Source organism: Pseudopipra pipra, chromosome 2 (assembly GCF_036250125.1).
Source record: "Pseudopipra pipra isolate bDixPip1 chromosome 2, bDixPip1.hap1, whole genome shotgun sequence".
In the NCBI taxonomy this organism is placed as follows: domain Eukaryota; kingdom Metazoa; phylum Chordata; class Aves; order Passeriformes; family Pipridae; genus Pseudopipra; species Pseudopipra pipra.
In genome coordinates this window covers 16,920,060-16,939,296 of record NC_087550.1, presented here as the reverse complement: position 1 = coordinate 16,939,296, position 19,237 = coordinate 16,920,060, and the positions used below count along the sequence as shown (strand labels likewise).

Genomic DNA, 19,237 nt, shown 5'->3' with positions numbered 1-19,237 from the left:
ACTGGAGCAGCACCTCCAGGGACCACTGGGAATGCTCTGGAATTCCAGTATGTCTATAAATATATATATATATATACACACAAATATATAGGTAAGCTACAGTAACGCCGTGACGTGTGTTGTTGGACGGGAGCGATGACCAGCAGCAGAAGCCCTGAAAACAGGAAGGATTGAAGTGTGATGTGACGCGCTCCCCCAGTGTCCCTGGGCGCTGTTCTCGGTGCTCCCGCACACCTGTCCGTGGCTGTATCCCCCTCCCCGGGGACACCCAGGTGTCCATGAAGCGAACGTTCCTGCCCCTTGGTCCGGGTGCTCGTTCTCCCTCCGTGCCCCGGGGCCGGCCCTGGGACCGCCGGCCGGGGCGCGCGGGCCCTTTAAGGGGCGCCCCGGTGGCTTCCCGGGAGGGCCGGAAGCGGAAGCGCCGCCGTTGAGGCAGCTCCGGAGGGTCCCGGCGGATCCGGAGGGTCCCGGCGGATCCCGAGGATCCCGGTGACAGCGGGGGCGGCCCCGGGCGCGGCCCCTTCGTGCCCTCAGCGCGTCTCGGGGCGCTGGGCGCGGCCCTCACCCCGCGTTGGCTCCTCCTCGCCGGTATCCAGGGACGCGGCTCCGTTGCTGAGGGGCTCCGCCGGGCCCGGCCATGGTGCGGCTGCACGTGAAGCGCGGCGGCGAGAGCCAATTCCTGCTGGAGGCGCCGGGCAGCGCCCGCCTGGCTGAGCTGGCGCCGCTTGCCGCCCGCATCCACAACGGGCGGCTGAAGGTGCAGCGCCTGTGCTCAGGTACCGCCCGGGAACGGCGCCCGGGCACCGGCTGGGCAGCGGGAACGCGCCTCCTCCTCCTCCCTCAGCAGGGCGGTGACCGCCCACCGAAACCGCATGGGAATTCCCGGCCTTGGGATTTTAGTGCGGGCACTGCATAGGGCTGGAAACGGACCTGCTACATGAGCCTGTAGTGGCTGCTTAAATCAGGGGCTGGAAGGGACTTAAACGTCCAGTTCCACGCTCCCTCACGGGCAGGGACACCTCCCACTAGACCACATTGCTCCAAGCCCGGTCCAGCCTGGCCTTGAACATTTCCTGGGATAGGGCAGCTGCAGCTTCTCTGGGCAGCCTGTGCCAGGGCCTCACAACCCTCACAAGGAAGAATTTCTTCCTCATATCTCATCTAAATCTACTCCCCTTCAGCTTAAAGCTATTCCTCCTTGTCCTGTCACTCCATGTCCAAAGTTCCCATTTTGGCAGTGGAAAGGACTCCTTTGTGACCAGCAGTGTCCCTTTACACGTGAATGACACTGTTCCCTACCACGTACTTGGTGCAAAGCATCCCCTGCCATGTGATGGAGTGGCAGATGTGTCTGAATTGGTGCTGAGTTCAGTTCTGAGGCAAAAATGTTTCCGCCCCCACTGCGGGGCTGCCAGAGCTGAGATTCCCCTCAGGTGAGCCTGACCTGGGGAGTGCAGCCCAGCCTCACCTGCTGTGCACCAGCCACTGGGTTTGTGGCGTGTCTGAGGCCTTACTGAGCCTGCTCTGAAATTTAAAAGAAAAAAACAGCTAAAGCTGATTAGGGAAATGCCAAAAAGAAAAGTGTTGTGGCCAGCAGGTACCATCGAGGCTTGAATCCCTGCATGTGTATTTGTTATATTGTTGTATATGTATGGGAAATGTATGGATTTTGACATAACTACAGCATCTGTATCTATCTATGTGTCTTTATATCCCTTAATATTTATTCCCTGTACTTAGCTGTTTAAACTGAAGGCTGGGGTTAAGGTTTGCCTGCACACACATCATGTGGAAGGCTTTTGAAAATGGTCTGTAATGACAAAGACTTTTAATCTTGTTCTCTAAACACTCAAAAGAGATGGAGGAGCTGGCAGAGCATGGTATTTCGTTGCCTTACAATATGCAAGGACTGACAGATGAGCAAATTGGAGAGCTGAAGTTAAAGGATGAGTGGGCAGAGAAGTGTGTCCCAAGCGGTGGGAGCATCTTCAGGAAGGATGAAATGGGACGGAGAAATGGGCACGGTAAGTCAAATGTAAAGATTTGTTTCTTTCCCTGCAGACACAGACCATCTATAACAAACTCCTAATTCTGGACCTGAATAGCCAAAGTATCAGTTACATACCCAGGAGTTCTGTCTTGGGTTAGGGCCTGAGATAATACTGATTTAAAAGCCTACAGAGCAGCATATCTCTTCAGCACACAAACAATCACCAGGAGCAAGTTGGAGTGTCCATTGTAATTTACTCTCCCCATTTGAAAATGTACACTTGAGAACTGGTTTTCTCCAGAGACTCCAAGATATATCAACAGGTTGTTTTTCTAATGTTTCTCCTTTTTTCTCATTGGCTGGGACTCAGACTCACTGAACATGTGTTTGTTAGTCAGAGCACAGCTTTATAATGTTGACAAATTGAGAATATTGAATGGTGTGGATATATAGGCCAAACCAAATGCCATCAAGCACCTAAGTGGGAAATAAGCTGGGAATGAGTATGCTTTAATTGGATTTTTGTGTTTGAGGGCAGGCTTTTTATAGCAATTAAAATAGATAAGTGTGATGTGATATGAAATGAGCAGAGTATTTGCAAAACTGCCTTTGCTGTTAGATTGAGATTTTAATTAGAAAAAAGTCAGAACACTGTGAGCTGTTGTGCCCAGTAAAAGCACATCTGCCAGCATGGTTCCCAGTAGTCTGGCAGGGAAAGGGCCTTGTTTTATGTTGTGGAGGGTATGGGATTATGGTTGCTGCTTTCTACTCAGTAGCTTTCTACTCTACCTTTGTCCCAAATGAAGTTCCGAGTCACAGAATTGTGAAACCACAGAATTGTTTGGGTTGGAAGGGACCTTAAAGCTCATCCAGTTTCATCCTCTGCCATGGGCAGGGACACCTTCCACTAGAACAGATTGCTCCAAGCCCTATCCAACCTGGCCTGGAACACTTGGGGATGGGGCAAATACCAGTCGCATGTCTTTGGGGAAAAGTAAGTTTGGCTGTCCCATGAGAGATACTATTTTGTCTTGTAAGTTAGTGAGAAATATGGGAATGAACAATCCAACTCATAAATAGGCTGCAGCTTAGGAGTGTCTCTCCTGCTTTGTGATTCAACACTGTTTCATTTGCTCACAGTGGATTCTGGACAGGTTATGTGCTTGGTTTCTTTACAGTAAGTGTGGACCATGTGTCTCTTATTTTTAGCTCCAAATGAAAAAATGCAGCAGGTTATAAAGAAGACAATAGAGGAAGCCAAGGCATTAATCTCTAAGGTAAATTTCTTCAAGTGGTATGTGGGGCTTTCTTAAGAAGTGTTGTGGGGTTGGGCAGCTTAAATAAAACCAGACTTCTTTCAGTGCAAGGGCTGCCAGCTCTTGAGAAATACCATGTAGTGATGTGAATAGTCTAATAAAAACTGACATCTCTGTTAATTATTTCCTTCGTGGCTTTTGGCAAGCTGGTTCAACAGGTTAAGGAATCAGATCCTAAACTCCAGGTGAATGCTGGCAGCCGAGCCCACGTGGAATGATTAAATCGCACTCAGGGTTTCCCAACAATTTGCTATTGATGTGTTCTTTGGGTGAATACTTGTCGTGCTTTCTGGTGAAAAATTAACTGGGCTCTGTGCTCTTCCTGGAGTCAACACAGCCTTTTGTGTTATATGTATACTTAATTGAAAAATGTGTTCTAATCTCTTAGATTGTGACAGAATGGTTTGGGTTGGAAGGGACCTAAAAGCTCACGCAGTTCCAACCCCTCTGCCATGGGCAGGGACACTTTCCACTAGACCTGGTTGCTCCAAGCCCCATCCAGCCTGGCCCAGGGATGGGGCAGGGATTAGGCCTTGGTTTGACAAGCACTTGGACTCATGCTCAGTCCCAGTGAGTGTGTTCAAAGACAAGTGTGAGGCCCTTGTGGGATGGTGCTTTCGGGTATTCAGCTTCGCTTCGCCAAATCTGTAGATGTTCCATGTTGTGTGTCAACACTTGTATGACTTTGAAACACAAATTAAGTAATATTTATTATAAAATTTCCTTGTTGAATGAAATTAAAGATAGTTTGGGAAGTGGTTTGTTATGTAAATCACTTTATAATGAAAATGAAGAAATGTGCATTTTAAGTTTTACAGGCTAGTTAACCAGATCAAGAGTGTCCACAAGGAGGCAACATTCTCGTACCTTATTATTTTAAATACTGAAACTGTTAAATCCATAGAGAAAAGCTTTATTTCTTCTCTTCCAGATGTCTTATGTTTCTCCTTTATGCCTTGTAGGGTTTGGAATGACCTCAAGTGTTTGATCATACAAGTCTCTCCAGTAGCTGTGCAGTAGGACAAGAGGGCACAGTCTTAAACTGTGCCAGGGGAGATATAGGTTGGATATTAGGAAGAAATTTCTTACAGAGAGAGTAATCAGACATTGGAATGGGCTGCCCAGGGAGGTGGTGGAATCACTGTCCCTGGAGGTTTTTAAGATGAGACTGGATGTGGCACTGAGTGCCATGGTCTAGTAACCACAGCAGTGTTGGATCAAGGGTTGGACTTCATGATCTCGGTGGTCTTTTCCAACCCAGTTGATTCTATGATTGATTCTATGAATATGCCAAGCTTTATGCTTCTGCTCACATGTGCTCTATTTTTTCTTTCAAGTTTTGGGCCCCTTCTCTATCCCTCACTTGAATTCTGCTGGTTTGAATCACATGAATCACAAGTGCTTGGAACCAAAGCCTCTCTGTCTGATTTATGTGGTCATACATGTCCTGGATTGAGTCCTGTGTCACACAGGCAGTTGGTGCCAAATGCTTCCTGCACAATTTAGTGGAGATCTCCTATTTTTGTTTCCTCCCCAACCCCACGTAAGCAGGCTAAACAGAGGGGCCAAAGGGGAGTGATGTTCGCCAAAGTCCGTATTCCAACAAGGAAATTTGCACTTCTGATATCTTTATGCAGCCCATTAGCTCTGCTCAGATATCCCACCTCTGAAACTTTGAACTGGATACAAAGCAAAGTCTTCTGCAGGTTTGCTTAAATTGCCAATGATCCCTGTTTGTATTTCAGAAACAAGCTCAGGCCAACGTGTGTATTAATATGGAGATGGTGAAAGACGCGTTGGAGCAGCTCCGAGGGGCTGTGATGATTGTGTATCCAATGGGATTGCCTCCACACGATCCAATTAGGATGGAGTTTGAAGATAAAGAAGACTTGTCAGGAACTCATGTATGCAGTAATGTATTCCCATTCTATGTAGTCCCTGGGTTAAACTTGTGCTATGCTGTTCTCCATCGTATCAATGAAGGTTGTTTTCACTTGCATTACAAATTTTGTTTAATATTTTAGTCTCACAGTTTATGTAAAAACACACCAATAGCTTAACTAGAAATAAAATTATTGGAGTTTATTTCAAGTGTTGCATACTCAGCACTCAGGTAAGTCTGGATCTCATTTTAAATAGCTTGTCACCTCCAGTATGGAGAGCTGATTGCCCAAAGTATTCACAGGAGATCAAGATTGAATGGAATATGAATGAATGCCATAGATGAGCATGAGGAGAAAGATGTAGCAGAAGTAGGTTTTGAAAAAAAGCAAGAAACAAATAGAGCAAGAAACAACACCCCTAACACTTCACCTTGTTTGTATGTCACAGGCTGGACTTGAAGTTATAAAAGAATCAGAAGCACAGTTATGGTGGGCAGGAAAGGAGTTGCAAGAAACAAAGTTGCTGTCTGACTATGTAGGAAAAAATGAGAAAACAACCATCATTGTCAAGATCCAGAAAGTGAGTATTGCTAGGAGATGTCTGTATAAGTTCTTCACCTTTGACTGTCTGTACTCTGTGGAAGAGAATTGTCCATAGGTGTCTAAAATGGATTATATTAGTCCTGGCTTGAGTGTCTTAAAATGGCACATCTATTTTAAGGTTTGAATTTATTATATTCCAAATTTTTCTTTAGTAATTCCTTTGCCTGTCAGTTACATCCTGTAACTGCTATTATTACTTGCTCCATAGCACTTTTGTGAAGTACAACGAAGAGGTATTTAAAAATAGATGAAATACAAATTGAAAAGTTTTATAGCAAATCTTGTCACCTGCAGCTGTCTGCAGTGCATCCCTTGGAGATAAGTCAGGTGATTTATATGTCTGTCATTTAGAAGACCAGAATTTCTTTCTCTTTCCTCTCAGGGTGACTGAAAAACGGTGTGGCAGCTTAACAGCCACTGAGGTGTAGGCTCCCAGGGAAGTTGCCCGTTTAATTAGTTGATGGACCTCTTCAGAGGATGTGGAGTAGTGCAAGGGTTTCTCTCTGCCTAAACTATCTCAGACACTTTTTGTTCTAGAGATCATTAGCCTTTTCCATGGAAGCTGCTCTGCTTGATATTGCTGACAGTAGCTGTCACCAGCTGTTTTCTTCTCTGTGCATCATTTCTTCAAAGAGGACAATTATCTGGAAAATAAATTTTCTTTTATTTGTAGTATTTCGTAACTCCCTTCCTTCCCTGCTTTACTAAGTATTATGCCATCCTGAGTCTGTATTAGTAGGGGAGCTAAAGATAGATGGGCCTATCCTGAGATATCTAGAATGACCTTGAAACAGATTTATTGTGTCTTTGAAAGTGGAAGTTTAAGTAAACTAGACTCAATCCTGTTTGCATCTTCCACTAATGTCCGCAGAATTGACAGCATGACTCGGATGCTGAGATGAAAAAATAACCCTCACTTGAAAAAACAACCCTCACTTTCCTGTGAGGGTGGTGAGGCCCTGGCACAGCCCTGTGGCTGTCCCATCCCTGGAAGTGTCCAAGGCCACATTGGACGGGGCTTGGAGCAACCTGATCTAGTGAAAGGTGTCCCTGCCTATGGCAGGAGGTTGGAATTAAATCATCTTCAAGGTCCCTTCCAACCCAGACCATTCTGTGATTCTATGAATGCAGCAGCATTTGTTCTTCTGTCCTGAGGGACCTTATTAAATTTGAGAAATCCTGTTGTCTGAAGGAAGGTTTTTGCTATCTTTGTATAGCTTTTTGCTATCTTTTGAAGGTTTTGCTATCTTTGCAGCTTCTACTTTGTCTCACAAATGCCACCAACAGTAACATCTACCATTTCCCTTCCAGAAAGGACAAGGAGCTCCAGGGCGTGAGCCTGTGATTAGTCATGAAGAGCAAAAAGAGATGATGCTGTATTACTACAGAAAGCAGGAGGAGCTGAAGGTGAGTGTCTCTTTGGTGCTTCGGAGCTGTTGGAGCCTGGGCTGTGTCCCTCACTGCCTTCCTCTCCTCTCTGTTTACAGAAACTGGAGGAGGATGACAACGACTCATTTCTAAATGCTGAGTGGGCAGACAGCCATGCTTTGAAAAGGCAATTTCATGGTGTAAAAGACATCAAATGGGGTCCAAGATGAAGCTCTGCAACCCCCTTCTTAAGCTGTTTGGTCAATTCTTTTGTTTGCAGAGAGGATTGTGTGCAGTAGGTTCTTCTGTCAGAAGCTGAAATTGTCACTTCTGTAGCCTTGGGTGTTCAATAAAAGTTGATATTTCTCTCTAACTCCAGCAGCATTTGTCTCTGCAAAGAATTGAACCAATTCTCTTGAAGTTTTGTATTTTATTAGAAACTTGTAATTTGAATATTGAAATGTTAATCCACTTCCTAGATAACAGATCTAGTAAATATGCACTGGAATGTTTGGTGTTGTTTGGAGTGGTCTTTATAGTTTCTTCTTATTCTTACATTACTATTAGGTGGTGTGCCCTGTAACAGGTAATTTATTTTATGAGAAATCAGTTTTCCCAGGCTAATGCAGGGAGAGTTAATGATTTTTATGTGCTCATTCAAATTTCAACATAGCTAATTCCAAACTATTATTTTTTTAATTGAGTTAACCTCTCAACAATTTTTTAAAGGAAGTATTTTTGTATAAAGACAAATAATACAAAAATCCTTGTGGAATGCATAATTTTCATTCATTTGGTTTAGTTTTCATTGCTGGTATATAAAGGTTGACAGAAATCTATATACAAAAACAAGCGTCATTTGCAAGTAGATTGGGTAAATAAAACCATGTTTAATAGGACATGATCTCTAGGATAGAAGTAAAAAATAATCATTTTCTGTATTACTGTGGTCAGAGACACAGATCAAGTTAAAACTCTCAAGTGTTGGCTGAACTCACAGCTGGAAGACTGGATGCAGAAAAGATAATTAATGCCATTCAGTGAACTATTAATGGTGGTTTTACTTCAATCATTGATTTTATTTTTTTTTACTCTTACGAAAGTTTGGTGTCTGGTAGTTTTTGTTGCACCTCAACTTTCCAGTAACATGGTATTATAAAATAAAAAAATAATCTGCATGTGGGATTTTTCAAAGTTGTAAAACTTGCCCTATACAGCTCTGGGGATTTTTAACCATTCCCATAGCTGAAAGCTTTTTTTCCTAATGTGCTCCTTTGTCCTCATCAGAGGGTCGAGTAAAGAAAATCTGGAAATACTTAATTCTTAATGTCACTGGCACTGTAACCCCCAATGGTATGGTGGATGTTTGTGATCCATAACTGGGATGGGGAACACTCCAGTGAAATCACCAGAAAATCACAATTTGTTATAAAGGTTGTTGGTCACCTGGTCCAGCTCCTGGTCAGTCCTGCCCACATTGCTGAAGTGTTGCTGTGGCTTTTAAGGAGATTTCTACAGATTCAAACCCTCTCCCCTCTCCCTGTTGTGCTCTCCATAGTGGTTCCATGGGGATTTGTATGAATGCTGTCTGTTCAAAACAGGTTCTGCCTTGAGTAATTCTTTTGTTTGGACAACTATATGGAAGTGCTTCAATAAATAACCCAAATGACTTTGTAGATTAATGACTTAGGGTTGTTACACATTTGTTTTTCTCTTTCCCAGCAACTTCCTAAAATATTTACATCCTTTTGGCAGCCAGAAAAAAATGTAATGCTGTTTATGAGCTTTTAAAGCAGGTTGTGAGGCAGCCTGGCACTTATTGTGTACGGGGGGGAGTTAAAGGGAGTTACAGCTCTGCTTTTGACAACAGTTCCCCTCCCTAAAATCTCACCTCTGTTTAAGGAGCTGGCTGAGGGCATCTGGGTTTTGTCCTGCCAACCTGGGAGGGAGATTCCCAAAAGATGGACTGTCCATATGCTCCCCAAGGTGGAGATGTGCACCAGGGCTGGGGCTTGCAACATGACCTTAAGCCAGTGGTGCTTGTTTATTGGAATTTCTGCACCCCAGAACAATTCCTTAGCAAGATTACTTCTTTGTCTGCTCCTCCTCATTTGGAAATATCTTTTTTAAGTTACTTGTTCATAACTGCCTTGAGCTTTGTGGCCTGGGCAGGGAGCTTCCCAGGTGTTTTGAATCAGTTACAGTGAATGCTTGAAAATATCCGACTGAATCCCTCTCACCAGTAGAGCTTTCATCTTCAATTAGCATTGTTTGAGGAGTTTGTTCTGGGGGCTCCCAGCCCTTTAAATAACTGATGTCATTGCTGGCTTTTGGCCATTGAATTTATTGTCCTTGATACCAGGAAAATATTCCATAGCAGAGGAGGCAGAGTGAAATAATGGAAGGAGTCAAGAAGTCTGGTTGTCTGTCCAAGACTTGCTGAGAGTTACTCTGTCAGGGAAAAAGAGACTTTAAAATTACCATTGGACAGAGGATTCCGAGAGGGGGGATGTTTGAACAGGACCTTTGATTATGGAGCTTACAATATTCTCATCTCCTTTCTAAAAGTGAGGGCAAAGCAGACATAGGATAATCCATTTTATTCTGCACACCTTTGACTGATGTTCTCTGCTGTAATTGGTGCTGTTTTCTTCTTTAGCTGAGAAAACTTTCCGTAGGATCCGAGTTTTTACCACAGTATTTGTGGATCTGCTGGATTCATTTATTATGGCTGAAATGGAATGAACTCACTGCAAAAAGATTGAAGACTACAGGAACCTGGGAAAGCCTATAGGTATTTTAACTATCCAGGGATTTTGAGATGACGAGACAGAAACACCACACAGAGTTTGCATATTTTCTTTTAAACTGTTTATTTCTGGAAGTTTGAGAGCAGCTGTGCCCTTCCAGAGGGAAAACCCATTCTTTGTCAAAGGACATGCAGAGTGGAATGTTGCTAAAATGTTTGTTCTGTGGCCATATCACCATCCTAATGAATGGAAGTGGTTTTCAGACCTAGTTTCACTCCTTTTCTCCTTTTCAGTTTTGCTTTCCCGGGTTGTCCTAGGCTCTGCTTTCACCCAGGATTCGGAAAGATTTATTTACTGCTTCCTGCAACCTCACCCAGGGATTCCTGGTGACAAACTCAGGGTATTTTCAAGGCAGGAGTGGGGAGTCTGAACAGCCATGCCAACATTGCACGTTGCCTTCCAGCAAGTTTAGGTGTTGATGTCATTTCATGTCATTTCCAAAGGCATGTTATTCCCACAGCCACGTGTGTGGCATGAACCAAATAGTCCATAAAACCGCCAGCTCTCCTCTGCAGTATTTTCTCCTTAGGCTGCTCTTCTGGGAAGTTGCAGGGATTTTACTGCTGTAACTCCATCCAGCCCTGAGTGCCCTCCCCGAGCGCTGCTGCTGCCGCCCCATGGCACCCTCCCAAAAGATACCTCTGAGGAAATGGATTCCAGCTATGGCACTTCTGGTGGATTTTTCAGGGCTTGGGGCAGGTAAGTACATTCCTCATTAATTCTCTAGTTTCTCTACTGGATGCTTTTTTTGCAGAGGGTGTTTTTTCAGAAAGATTGAAATAACTTCTGTTTCTCAGGCTTTTCCATGTTTGTCTTCACTCTGACTTCCAGACTGCTGTGAACAGTGAACATTTGGGAATGAGGTGAACCACTAATTGATAGCTTTCCCCAGTTAGACTTGGAAAGTTTATGCAGAAAGAATAAAATAACAACCCAAATTCAGAATATAAATAGTTCAGTCAAGGGAACAAATCCAGAGTGAAGCTTGACCTCCCAGCCTGGAGCAAAAGCTGCTTTCCCTACCCTACTGAGTTGCTCCTGGTGCTGGACTTCTGACAGGTTTTGTCACCATGTCTGAGGATCCACTTAAACAGGTATGCATTACTAAGCACCTTTTTTTTTTTAATTCAAAACAGATTCCCAGAGACTGTGGAATGCTCCATATTGGGAAGGAGGCACCTGCAGGAATCTTTTACTGTGCGCCTCCTGTTGTGGAGCCCAGCCCACTCTCCACAATCCAGTTGGATCAGTAAAAGGAAGAGGATAGGGTTTTTTTGGCTAGTACGATCTGTCAGCAGGGGGAATTGTTGATCAGTCCCTTTCTGTCTGACTGGGAAATGGGTGGCACCTGCCCCATGAGTCAGGAGGAAGGAGCCAGCTCCTGCCCAGAGCTGTCCTACACCTCCCCACAGGGCCAGGCAAAGGCAAACCCACCTTCTTCACCCTCAGGACCAAGGCACGGGGTTCTCCAGACAAAAATCTGTTCCTTGATATTGTGCCATAGCACAGGCTACAATGACTTTCTGTGGGGAAGGGGAGAGCAGTCCCAGCGGGAGTGCAGCCAGAATCCTGGGCTGTGCCTGCCTCTCCTGCAGTTTCCCAGTGCTCTGAGTGACCTCAGCCCTCAGTCCTCTCCTCAGCCTTTCTTCCTTCCTCTGATAGGATGCTAATTGCTGCTGAGATTTTTCCAGCTGAGCACGGGATTGTGCCTTAGTCATCTGAGCAAGTCCCCTTCCTCCTTTAAAGTTTTCTCAGGCTTAATTTGACTTTGTATCAGTAGGAAATGACAAGTCATGTCAACTCTTTTCTTTCCAAGTGTTTCATACTACTTGGCTCTACCTGGACACGCAGCGTCTGAGCAGGGAAGCAGAATGAACCCATGAAGCATTCCCAACAGGAAGTGACATTTTTCCTCCTTTTGTTCAGTAAATTCCCTATGGGCTGCAGCTAAAATATTGGAGACATTTTAAAGACAGGAAGCAGAACTTAACCCCCTTGTAATCAGAATCACTGTTACCAGAGGAATAGGGTTTATTAGGGAAAGGTTGAGTTAAGGAAACAGCAGAAAAGCTTCAGGAACTTGTGTTTAGTTTTGCTTTGTCCTGCACATGCCAGTAATAATACTCGTATTTCTCATCAATAGAGCAAGTTTTGATGTAACTTATGAGCTGCAACACCCTAACTGGTTACAAGTGCCATCTAACACAGAAAGTATTTCTCCATGTGATGTTTTTTTCCACTTTTTTTAATATTCCTTAACCTGCATGTGATCCCAAATTACAGTGAAAAGTAATCCATAACATGAATTAAAACTATGAAAGTGTTTTTCAAAGAAGTATTTATAGACAGTCAAGGGTATGAAACTCTCTGTTTATTGCATGTATTTCATCTTATTTTACAAATAATTACATGGATACAAATGTTCCTTCACAGAAGGTACATTTCTTTTTTTAAAAAAAAAAAAAAGGGCTAGGGCATCATCCAAAATAAGCCATTTATTGTTCATTAATATAAAATGTATTCATATTTCTAGGAGGTGTCATATCCACACCACTGTTCATCCAGATTTCTTGTATGATCTGCTCCCTGCGCTCAATCCTTTCTGCCAGTTCCGCCGCCTCTGCCAAATTATATCCTGAGTAAGAAGGTCTGTAAAGTCCATCTATCTCATCCTGGGTGTCCAAAAGGGAATTCTCCTCCTCCTCCTGTTCACTGTTCTCGTACACTCTGGCACTCTCTGGCACCAACTGCTCCTCCTTCCTGTGTAATTTCCGGATGTCACTTGGGCACCACCCACATATCACCAAGGCACACAGTGTGAGGATTAACCCCACACAAATGCTGGACACAAACAGGAGAGCAGCTCTTTCGAGGTGATCTGCAGGCAGAAAGCCAGGGCTTAAACACTTTACAAACCCTGCCAAGGCCTGGCTACCAATCCCAACTGCCATTTCTGCAGCATTCCATAGCCATAATGGTGGGGAATAAGGGCTGAGGGGAAGCTTTTCCTGTCAGGCACTCAAACCTCCCTGCACTCACTGCCATCTCTGCCTCTTCTTTTGCTGGGCAAAAATCCCAGCCTGATAATATCATTACAAAATAACAACAAATCCCATCTCTTTATGAGCAGCTCACTGGTGTTCCTAACCAGCTACCAGAATTCTGCATGCCCTTTTCGTTTTTTCCAGGCATCCTGCCAAAATGGGCCTTACCATCACTACTCCTTGATGATCCCTGTATGTGTACAACCCAACATTCCCAAACATGCATGTCTCCAGTGCTGCTCACAGGTCAGGGCCAGGTTTTTAAAACTACTGAACAACCGACAGTCCCCACTGAAAATATTCATTAAAATATATCTTGGCTGCAATCTGTAAAAGAGTTTGGATCCTTCAAGATGGGAAATATTCCATAAATATCAATTATGCTGTAATTTTCCCATCCACAAGATTGATTATATTCAACTGGGATTACTAGTTATGACCTTCGGAGGTGATCCTCCCTTTTCCCAAAATGTGCACCAAACAGTCTCAGCCTCATTTTCCTACCTCTGATGTATGCAAACGCAGCCAGGTAGTTAGAGCTAAGAATAATTCCATCTTTCTTTGGAAGTCTTGATTCCTTTGGATCAAAGTCAACACCTATGACACAAAGGAGGTAAAGCAAATTCAGTGAAGCTACTAAACTGTTATTCACCCAATAACTTTTCAGCCAACAAGTCCACCCAGAACGCAGGCAGGCCTAGGCCATGCTGCAGGAGCCTTGCACAACATTAAACCAAACAACGGTTGGTAAATTAAATAAATATAGAAATAAAGTATAATTAACAAAGCGTTGAAAATACTGAGCATTTAGAAAATGCCAAATTCATTTAAAAGAATTGCTACCAGCTGAAACCCCTTGTGCCTATTCCTATTGGGGTTTCTGAAATAATTTTAGTTCCTGAAGCTTCACAGCTTTCCAATGGACTTCCCAGCCCAAGGACTGCTGTGTGCTGCGTTACTGAGGACAGTGCACACATATGAGCCACCTCCTTAACTCTGTGGCCTTCAAGAAGAGCAGGTGTTGGCATAACTCTTAAAAGATTATTCACCCTGTGAAACAACTGCAGTCTCACTTTTACTCTTCCCAGAAATGCTGGTTGTGGGCAGGCTGGGCGGGTCACTCCTCTCACAGCATTGCTGTGGCCGCAGGGCTGTGCCCGTATCCCACTCCCAGCCTGTCCTGCTGCCCTCCAAGGGAATGAGCAGCTGTTTCAGCAGGGTTTCCACTACCTCGTGCCTCAGATGAAACTCTGCAGTGGGAAAATGTCCTGTTTCAATCAAAGACAAAGGGAAGCAGCAAACCCTGTGTCTGTGATGGTACGTACCATCATTCTGTTTTATGGAAGACTTGTTATCAGGGACCCCGGGGTTGACAGCCATGAGGATAAATTTAGGAACTGCAAAGACAAAAGACAAATTGTGTACTGTTAGTTTTAGGAACCCTCTCCCCAGTTAATTACTGTGAACGGCCCAGGCACCACCCCCCTTGTTTTCAACCTCTCAAGGGGTGTGCCAACCCTGGACAGGAGACAAAATTGGCCTATAAATTCAGGATAAAGCGTGCTACAGTCAGATGCTAAGTTGCATCTAGATACTGGGTTTGGATAATTCACTGTAATTCTCAGATAAATGTTTAAAGTCTTGTGTGATGTCCTCTGCAAAGCCTCTGGGATGGAAGGTGGGGAGGATGGGAATAGATGAGGTAGGTGGGAGTGGGCTGCATCCTTCTCACTTCATTAATTTATTCCCTTGATAAGTGTTTGCAGTCTTCTTGAAGTAATTAAAAGAGCTAAAGGCGGGTGCATTGTGCAGACATTGAGGGTTGATATATTCTGTGATGGGTGAATGGGCCCTTCAGACACCCAGATCTTGGCACCTGTTCCTGTACTGTGTGAAGACTGATTGATTGATTTTCAGACTGATGTGAAGGGGGGGAAAAAAGGAACAAATTTCAAGTATGAACCTCACCTCTATCCCACACAGAAACATTTGCCAATAAATAGTGTTGAGAGAGTTAAATGGCACAGAGGAGACTGAGGTTTGCAACTTATCATAGTTTTCATTTGGAAAACAACTAAGAATAGGATTTTTTTTCTAAGCAGAACTTTTCTTTCTCTATGGGCTCAAAGTCAGAGCTGCTTCCTTTCCTCATGAAGGAATATTTTTTGGACTCTTAGCTCCTGTTTGCAGTGGAAGGCAAACAGAGATAGGGGAGAATGAGCTCATTTCTATTTTGGCTCGTCCCCCATCATAATTCTTTGCTGTTTTCCAGCGGCAGAACACTTTCCTTGGTGTGTGGGGCAGACAGGGAGCAGGATGGATTGTTTTCAGCCTGCACTCTGGATATTCTGAACAAGTAAGTGCCTGTGTTGGGAACAACCTCCTGGGAGGATGCACCGTTCCAGTGCCGATGCGGGACCCAAAGCTCCCATCACATGGTCTGGGACTCCTTCACCTGTGCTGATGTTTCTCCTGCTCCCATCCCAGGGGGAACTTCCCAGGGCTTTGCTTGTTCCTTACCCCCTGTGCTATTCAAACATTTGTTGTAGGGAAATGTTTAATTCAAAAAAAGCTCCTAGCTGCTTGTGTTGCTCCTGTTCATTATGAGGACTTTTAACTCGGATAGGCTGCACCAGGTTGCTGAATGGAGTAGCTGGTACCAGAAGTGGAATTTTAATCAGGATAATCACATCAGTACTACAACAGCAGTACTTTGTCAGGTAGAGTGGGAGTCAGTCACCAAAGGCAGCCGACAGAAAGATTCTGGCATCCAGGGAGCGTGGATGCACCGTGGGGCATCAGGAGCCCTGAGAGAGCATTCCGTGACCCTGAAGCCCAGTCTCAGCAAAAGCCAGGAATGCCACCTTGGGCAGACAGGAGATGCTGCTGAGCAGGTCATCGGGGGACACTGAGGCTGCGAGAAACCAGCACCACCCAGCTCCTGTGATGCTTTTGCTGTCAGGAATTAACTGCAAAAATAAAACTGCAGCCAGACACACCAGGCCTGAACAGCTCCTGACCGCTGTGGTGGGGAGTTAGGATTTTTTTTCATGTTCCTGACCATGATGGAAACATTTTCAAGTGTGGCACAGCCTGTGGTCTGCTCTGCTGTGCTCCTGTTGCTTCAGGGGGAGGCCTATTGGCATTATCTTGGGAAGCATCAGGTTAGCAGGGATCTTCTAGTGAGGAGAAGGAATGTAAAATGTCATTCTGGAATATGCCCAAACTCTTCCCATGTTCATTAGATGATCTGTGAAATAATCAGATCTGCAGATCATTGGCTAATGCTTCAGATTGCACAGCTCAGTAGGAGTTGGCAGAAGAAAAACTCTCCCAAATGTGCCAGCAACACACAAGAACACTATTTATTACGCATGTGTTTTGCAAAACCACTTCCCTAAATAAAAGAATGCATAACTCCAGTGCAAACAAACTCGCTCTGCTTTTCTGGTGCACAGACGTGCAAGAAGGAACAACTTGCTGTAATTATCCTCACGCTAATTAAAGAGAATTCTGTTAACCCATTCATGAAGGGAACTGCACAATAATATAACGTATTAGTGCCCTCTCCAGCAATAGAAAGCTGAATTACTGCACTGCCTCTCACAACCAACTCGCAGGCAGACTGAAAATCTCCCATGCCAGCAAGGAAGCAGCTAAGGCTCATTTTCCTCTGATCTTCAGGTTCATGGTGATCTGGCCATCAGTCCTACACTGCTGTTCCTGAAAACCCATGCTCTTTGACTACTACTCACTAGACATGCAGCTAAAGGACTCTGGTGTGTCCCCGTGGAGCTGTTCCTATTGAAGAATTGTAAGGAATTCTGCTCTTCCCTTATGAAAATATATTAGTCTATAGCAAACAATATGGAAAACTGTTCTCTCTTGTCCAAGGAATGAGCTGAAATAGGCTCCAGTCCTGCAACAGATGTATAACTTCAAGCCCTTACTCTTCATGAACCTTTAGTTCCCTGTGCAAGGGAGAAGCTGTAGGTGTGCTCACATGAATCAGGTTTCAGGACTGGGCTTGTGCACAGTCCTTCAATTATGCTGAACTGCTTTACCTGCACAAATGCCAGACAATGCCAGGTTATTTTTCCCAGCTCTGTTGCAGGTGAATTCTATTGAATTCTATTGAATTGTAATTTTGATAGTATTTCTCAAAAGAAACTAAATATCTACTTTATATTTTATTGTCAGCTGCATTTTATGTAGGGGAAAAAACCTTTAATGCCTGAGTTTTCATTAGATACAGCTCTTCCTATGGGGTTGTTCACATATTTTGGTGGTTCTTGTATGGCTGTGTCACAAACTTCCTATATGAAAGGGAAGATTTAGGAAGGCTCAGTGTCCAGATGTGTGTTTGTCATAGTTTTGCTTTGCAAGCAGAATGAGGCTTTAAAAATGATGGTGCCTTTGCTCTTACCACATGCATAGCTGACAGTGAGGGATTTTGTCACTCCAGGAAGGCATGGGCTCCCAAAATCCTGGCTACTGACAATGATTTTGCATCTCTGCTTCCCAGAACACCTCTTTGATAAAACCTCCAGCGCTGTGTAAGACAAACAGTCTGAAAGAAAAATACATACAATAAATACAAAACACTGCTGTTACCTGAAATGAGAGCTGCTGGATGCATGACTAGAGATACAAATCTTATCTCGGGCATAAGTTTGTCCAAGCAGGATTTCAGAGTTAAATGTTAAGATCTGTCCATGCAGGGAAGTCAGCTGCAATGAAAATGTGAACTTGCAGCAAGGTAGCTCTCCCATGTTGACTTCCAGGTGTAGTAAGAGTCATGTTGAGCTCCAAAGGGATGCCCAGTATAAGGTGTCTGTGTTCCCTTCATGATATCTTGGAGGAACTAAGTACATCCAAACACCATTCCATCTATTCCATCTCAAGACAGGTGTGCAAATCAAGGGAGATGAAATGCTGTTTGCAAGTCTTTCTCTTGGCCTCTGGGTTATTGAGATGAGTCAACTGGATGCCTAGTTTCAGTTCAACTCAGGTGAGATCAATTTTTGTGTCACAATAGCTCAGGCTACAGGGAAGTTTGAGGTATTAAAAGTGAATTTTGATTTATTGTGAAGAGGTCAGAATGGGCTCAATATTTAGCAAGGGAAACATGTGGCAGCCAAAAATGGATTTTGCACTGAAACTGAAATCATTTGAGTGGGAAGATGTGTGAGTTACACTCTGTTTTAAAAAAAAAAGAGGAAAGAATGTCTCTAAATGTGATTAAATTCCTGGTATCGACATGTGCTAAACTCCAAGCCACAAAGCATAAATGCCCCTTTAGTTTGGTTTCCAAACAGAAAGGATGCAGAAATTACAAGTCTGGAGCAAGTAATTTTTCTGAAGCTGCTGCTTTCAGTCAGCATCACCGCAGGCATTTTGTGGCTTTCTGTGCATGACAGGTATGTCTCACTCCAGGCTTCTGAGGCAAGGGCATTCTGAAGGTCTGAAAATAAAGTTCTCTGGACATTAAAACAGTCCCTCTTTCTCTAATAAAGGATGGCATCTGGTCACCTTCCAACAAATGCTGAAGCTCATTTGTGCCTCTTTAGAAGAAGGACAGACAGTGTTTGCAAAAGCACTCCAGAGGTTCCCCAAATCTGAAAAGAAGTGGAGGTTTGAGATTGAGTTCTTGACAAAGAAAATTTACATTTAATGTGTGAAAACAGTGCAGATTTGTGATTTTTAGAGTTAATCCCCTGACACCAACACTAAATAAGTCAAATACCTGAGCAGAGCCATCGGGAGATACTGGGCTGATCCGTCTGACAAAGGCCTTGTGGGGTACTTTGAACATGGATTTTTCGGAGAGCAACTCTTCATTTGGCTTCTCAGAGACCTAAAATCCCAATGCCTGTGTGTCCCAAGAGGTTGCTGGAAAGGCAGGGAAGGCTGACCTAAAGGATTGGGCAGTTCTGATTAAGTAACTCAGCAGTTTTAGCTCCCCTCCCTGGTGATTTCAGATGAGTAAGGATATATTTGTGTGGACATTTTAGGCAGCCAGTAGCTTACTTTGGCAAGTGCAAAAACAACAGGAGAGCATCAGGAGCAATTATCGGGTGATTCATAGATGAATGGATTGGGAGCACAACAGCAAACTGAATTATGTTTTCTACAGAATTTCCTGCCCTGGGAGCTACTCTTTGTGCCTTATAAAAAACAGGAGGCTGCTGTGCTGATGGTTTTCTCCAAATTCAGTGATATG

General features: G+C 44.1%; 2 protein-coding genes across 7 annotated transcripts in view; one reads left to right on the top strand and one right to left on the bottom strand.

The window, feature by feature from the left end:
• Positions 1 to 406: 406 nt before the first annotated feature.
• On the top strand, positions 407 to 11,269 carry CFAP298 (cilia and flagella associated protein 298). 2 transcript variants are annotated; one of them, XM_064644088.1, is made up of 7 exons: positions 407 to 776; positions 1,857 to 2,024; positions 3,200 to 3,267; positions 5,052 to 5,210; positions 5,638 to 5,769; positions 7,104 to 7,199; positions 7,280 to 7,672. In XM_064644088.1, the coding sequence occupies exons 1-7, from the start codon at positions 638 to 640 to the stop codon at positions 7,388 to 7,390; spliced, it is 873 nt and encodes a 290-aa protein (XP_064500158.1). In that variant the 5' UTR covers positions 407 to 637; the 3' UTR covers positions 7,391 to 7,672. The 2 variants fall into 2 exon arrangements, with proteins under 2 accessions (XP_064500158.1, XP_064500157.1); XM_064644087.1 differs by lacking the exon at positions 7,280 to 7,672 and adding an exon at positions 9,820 to 11,269 and having other exon boundaries at positions 455 to 776.
• EVA1C (eva-1 homolog C) overlaps positions 5,363 to 19,237 on the bottom strand; it is a 38,933-nt gene continuing 25,058 nt past the window's right edge. For 4 of the 5 annotated variants that reach the window (XM_064644085.1, XM_064644081.1, XM_064644083.1 and 1 more), the window contains 4 exons: positions 17,441 to 17,584; positions 14,340 to 14,411; positions 13,519 to 13,611; positions 12,322 to 12,848 (listed from right to left, as the gene is read on the bottom strand). In XM_064644085.1, coding sequence (XP_064500155.1) covers positions 12,466 to 12,848; positions 13,519 to 13,611; positions 14,340 to 14,411; positions 17,441 to 17,584 — 692 coding nt within the window. In that variant the 3' untranslated portion in view covers positions 12,322 to 12,465. Of the gene's footprint in view, positions 6,437 to 12,321; positions 12,849 to 13,518; positions 13,612 to 14,339; positions 14,412 to 17,440; positions 17,585 to 19,237 lie in introns of those variants that run through there. The other variant, XM_064644084.1, reaches the window with a different exon arrangement.

Coding starts and splice junctions, on each gene's coding strand:
- CFAP298 (XM_064644087.1), top strand. CDS start 638: ATGGTGCGGCTGCACGTGAAGCGCGGCGGCGAGAGCCAATTCCTGCTG. Junction 3,268..5,051: donor CCAAGGCATTAATCTCTAAG/GTAAATTTCTTC, acceptor TTTGTATTTCAG/AAACAAGCTCAGGCCAACGT. Junction 5,211..5,637: donor AAGACTTGTCAGGAACTCAT/GTATGCAGTAAT, acceptor TGTATGTCACAG/GCTGGACTTGAAGTTATAAA.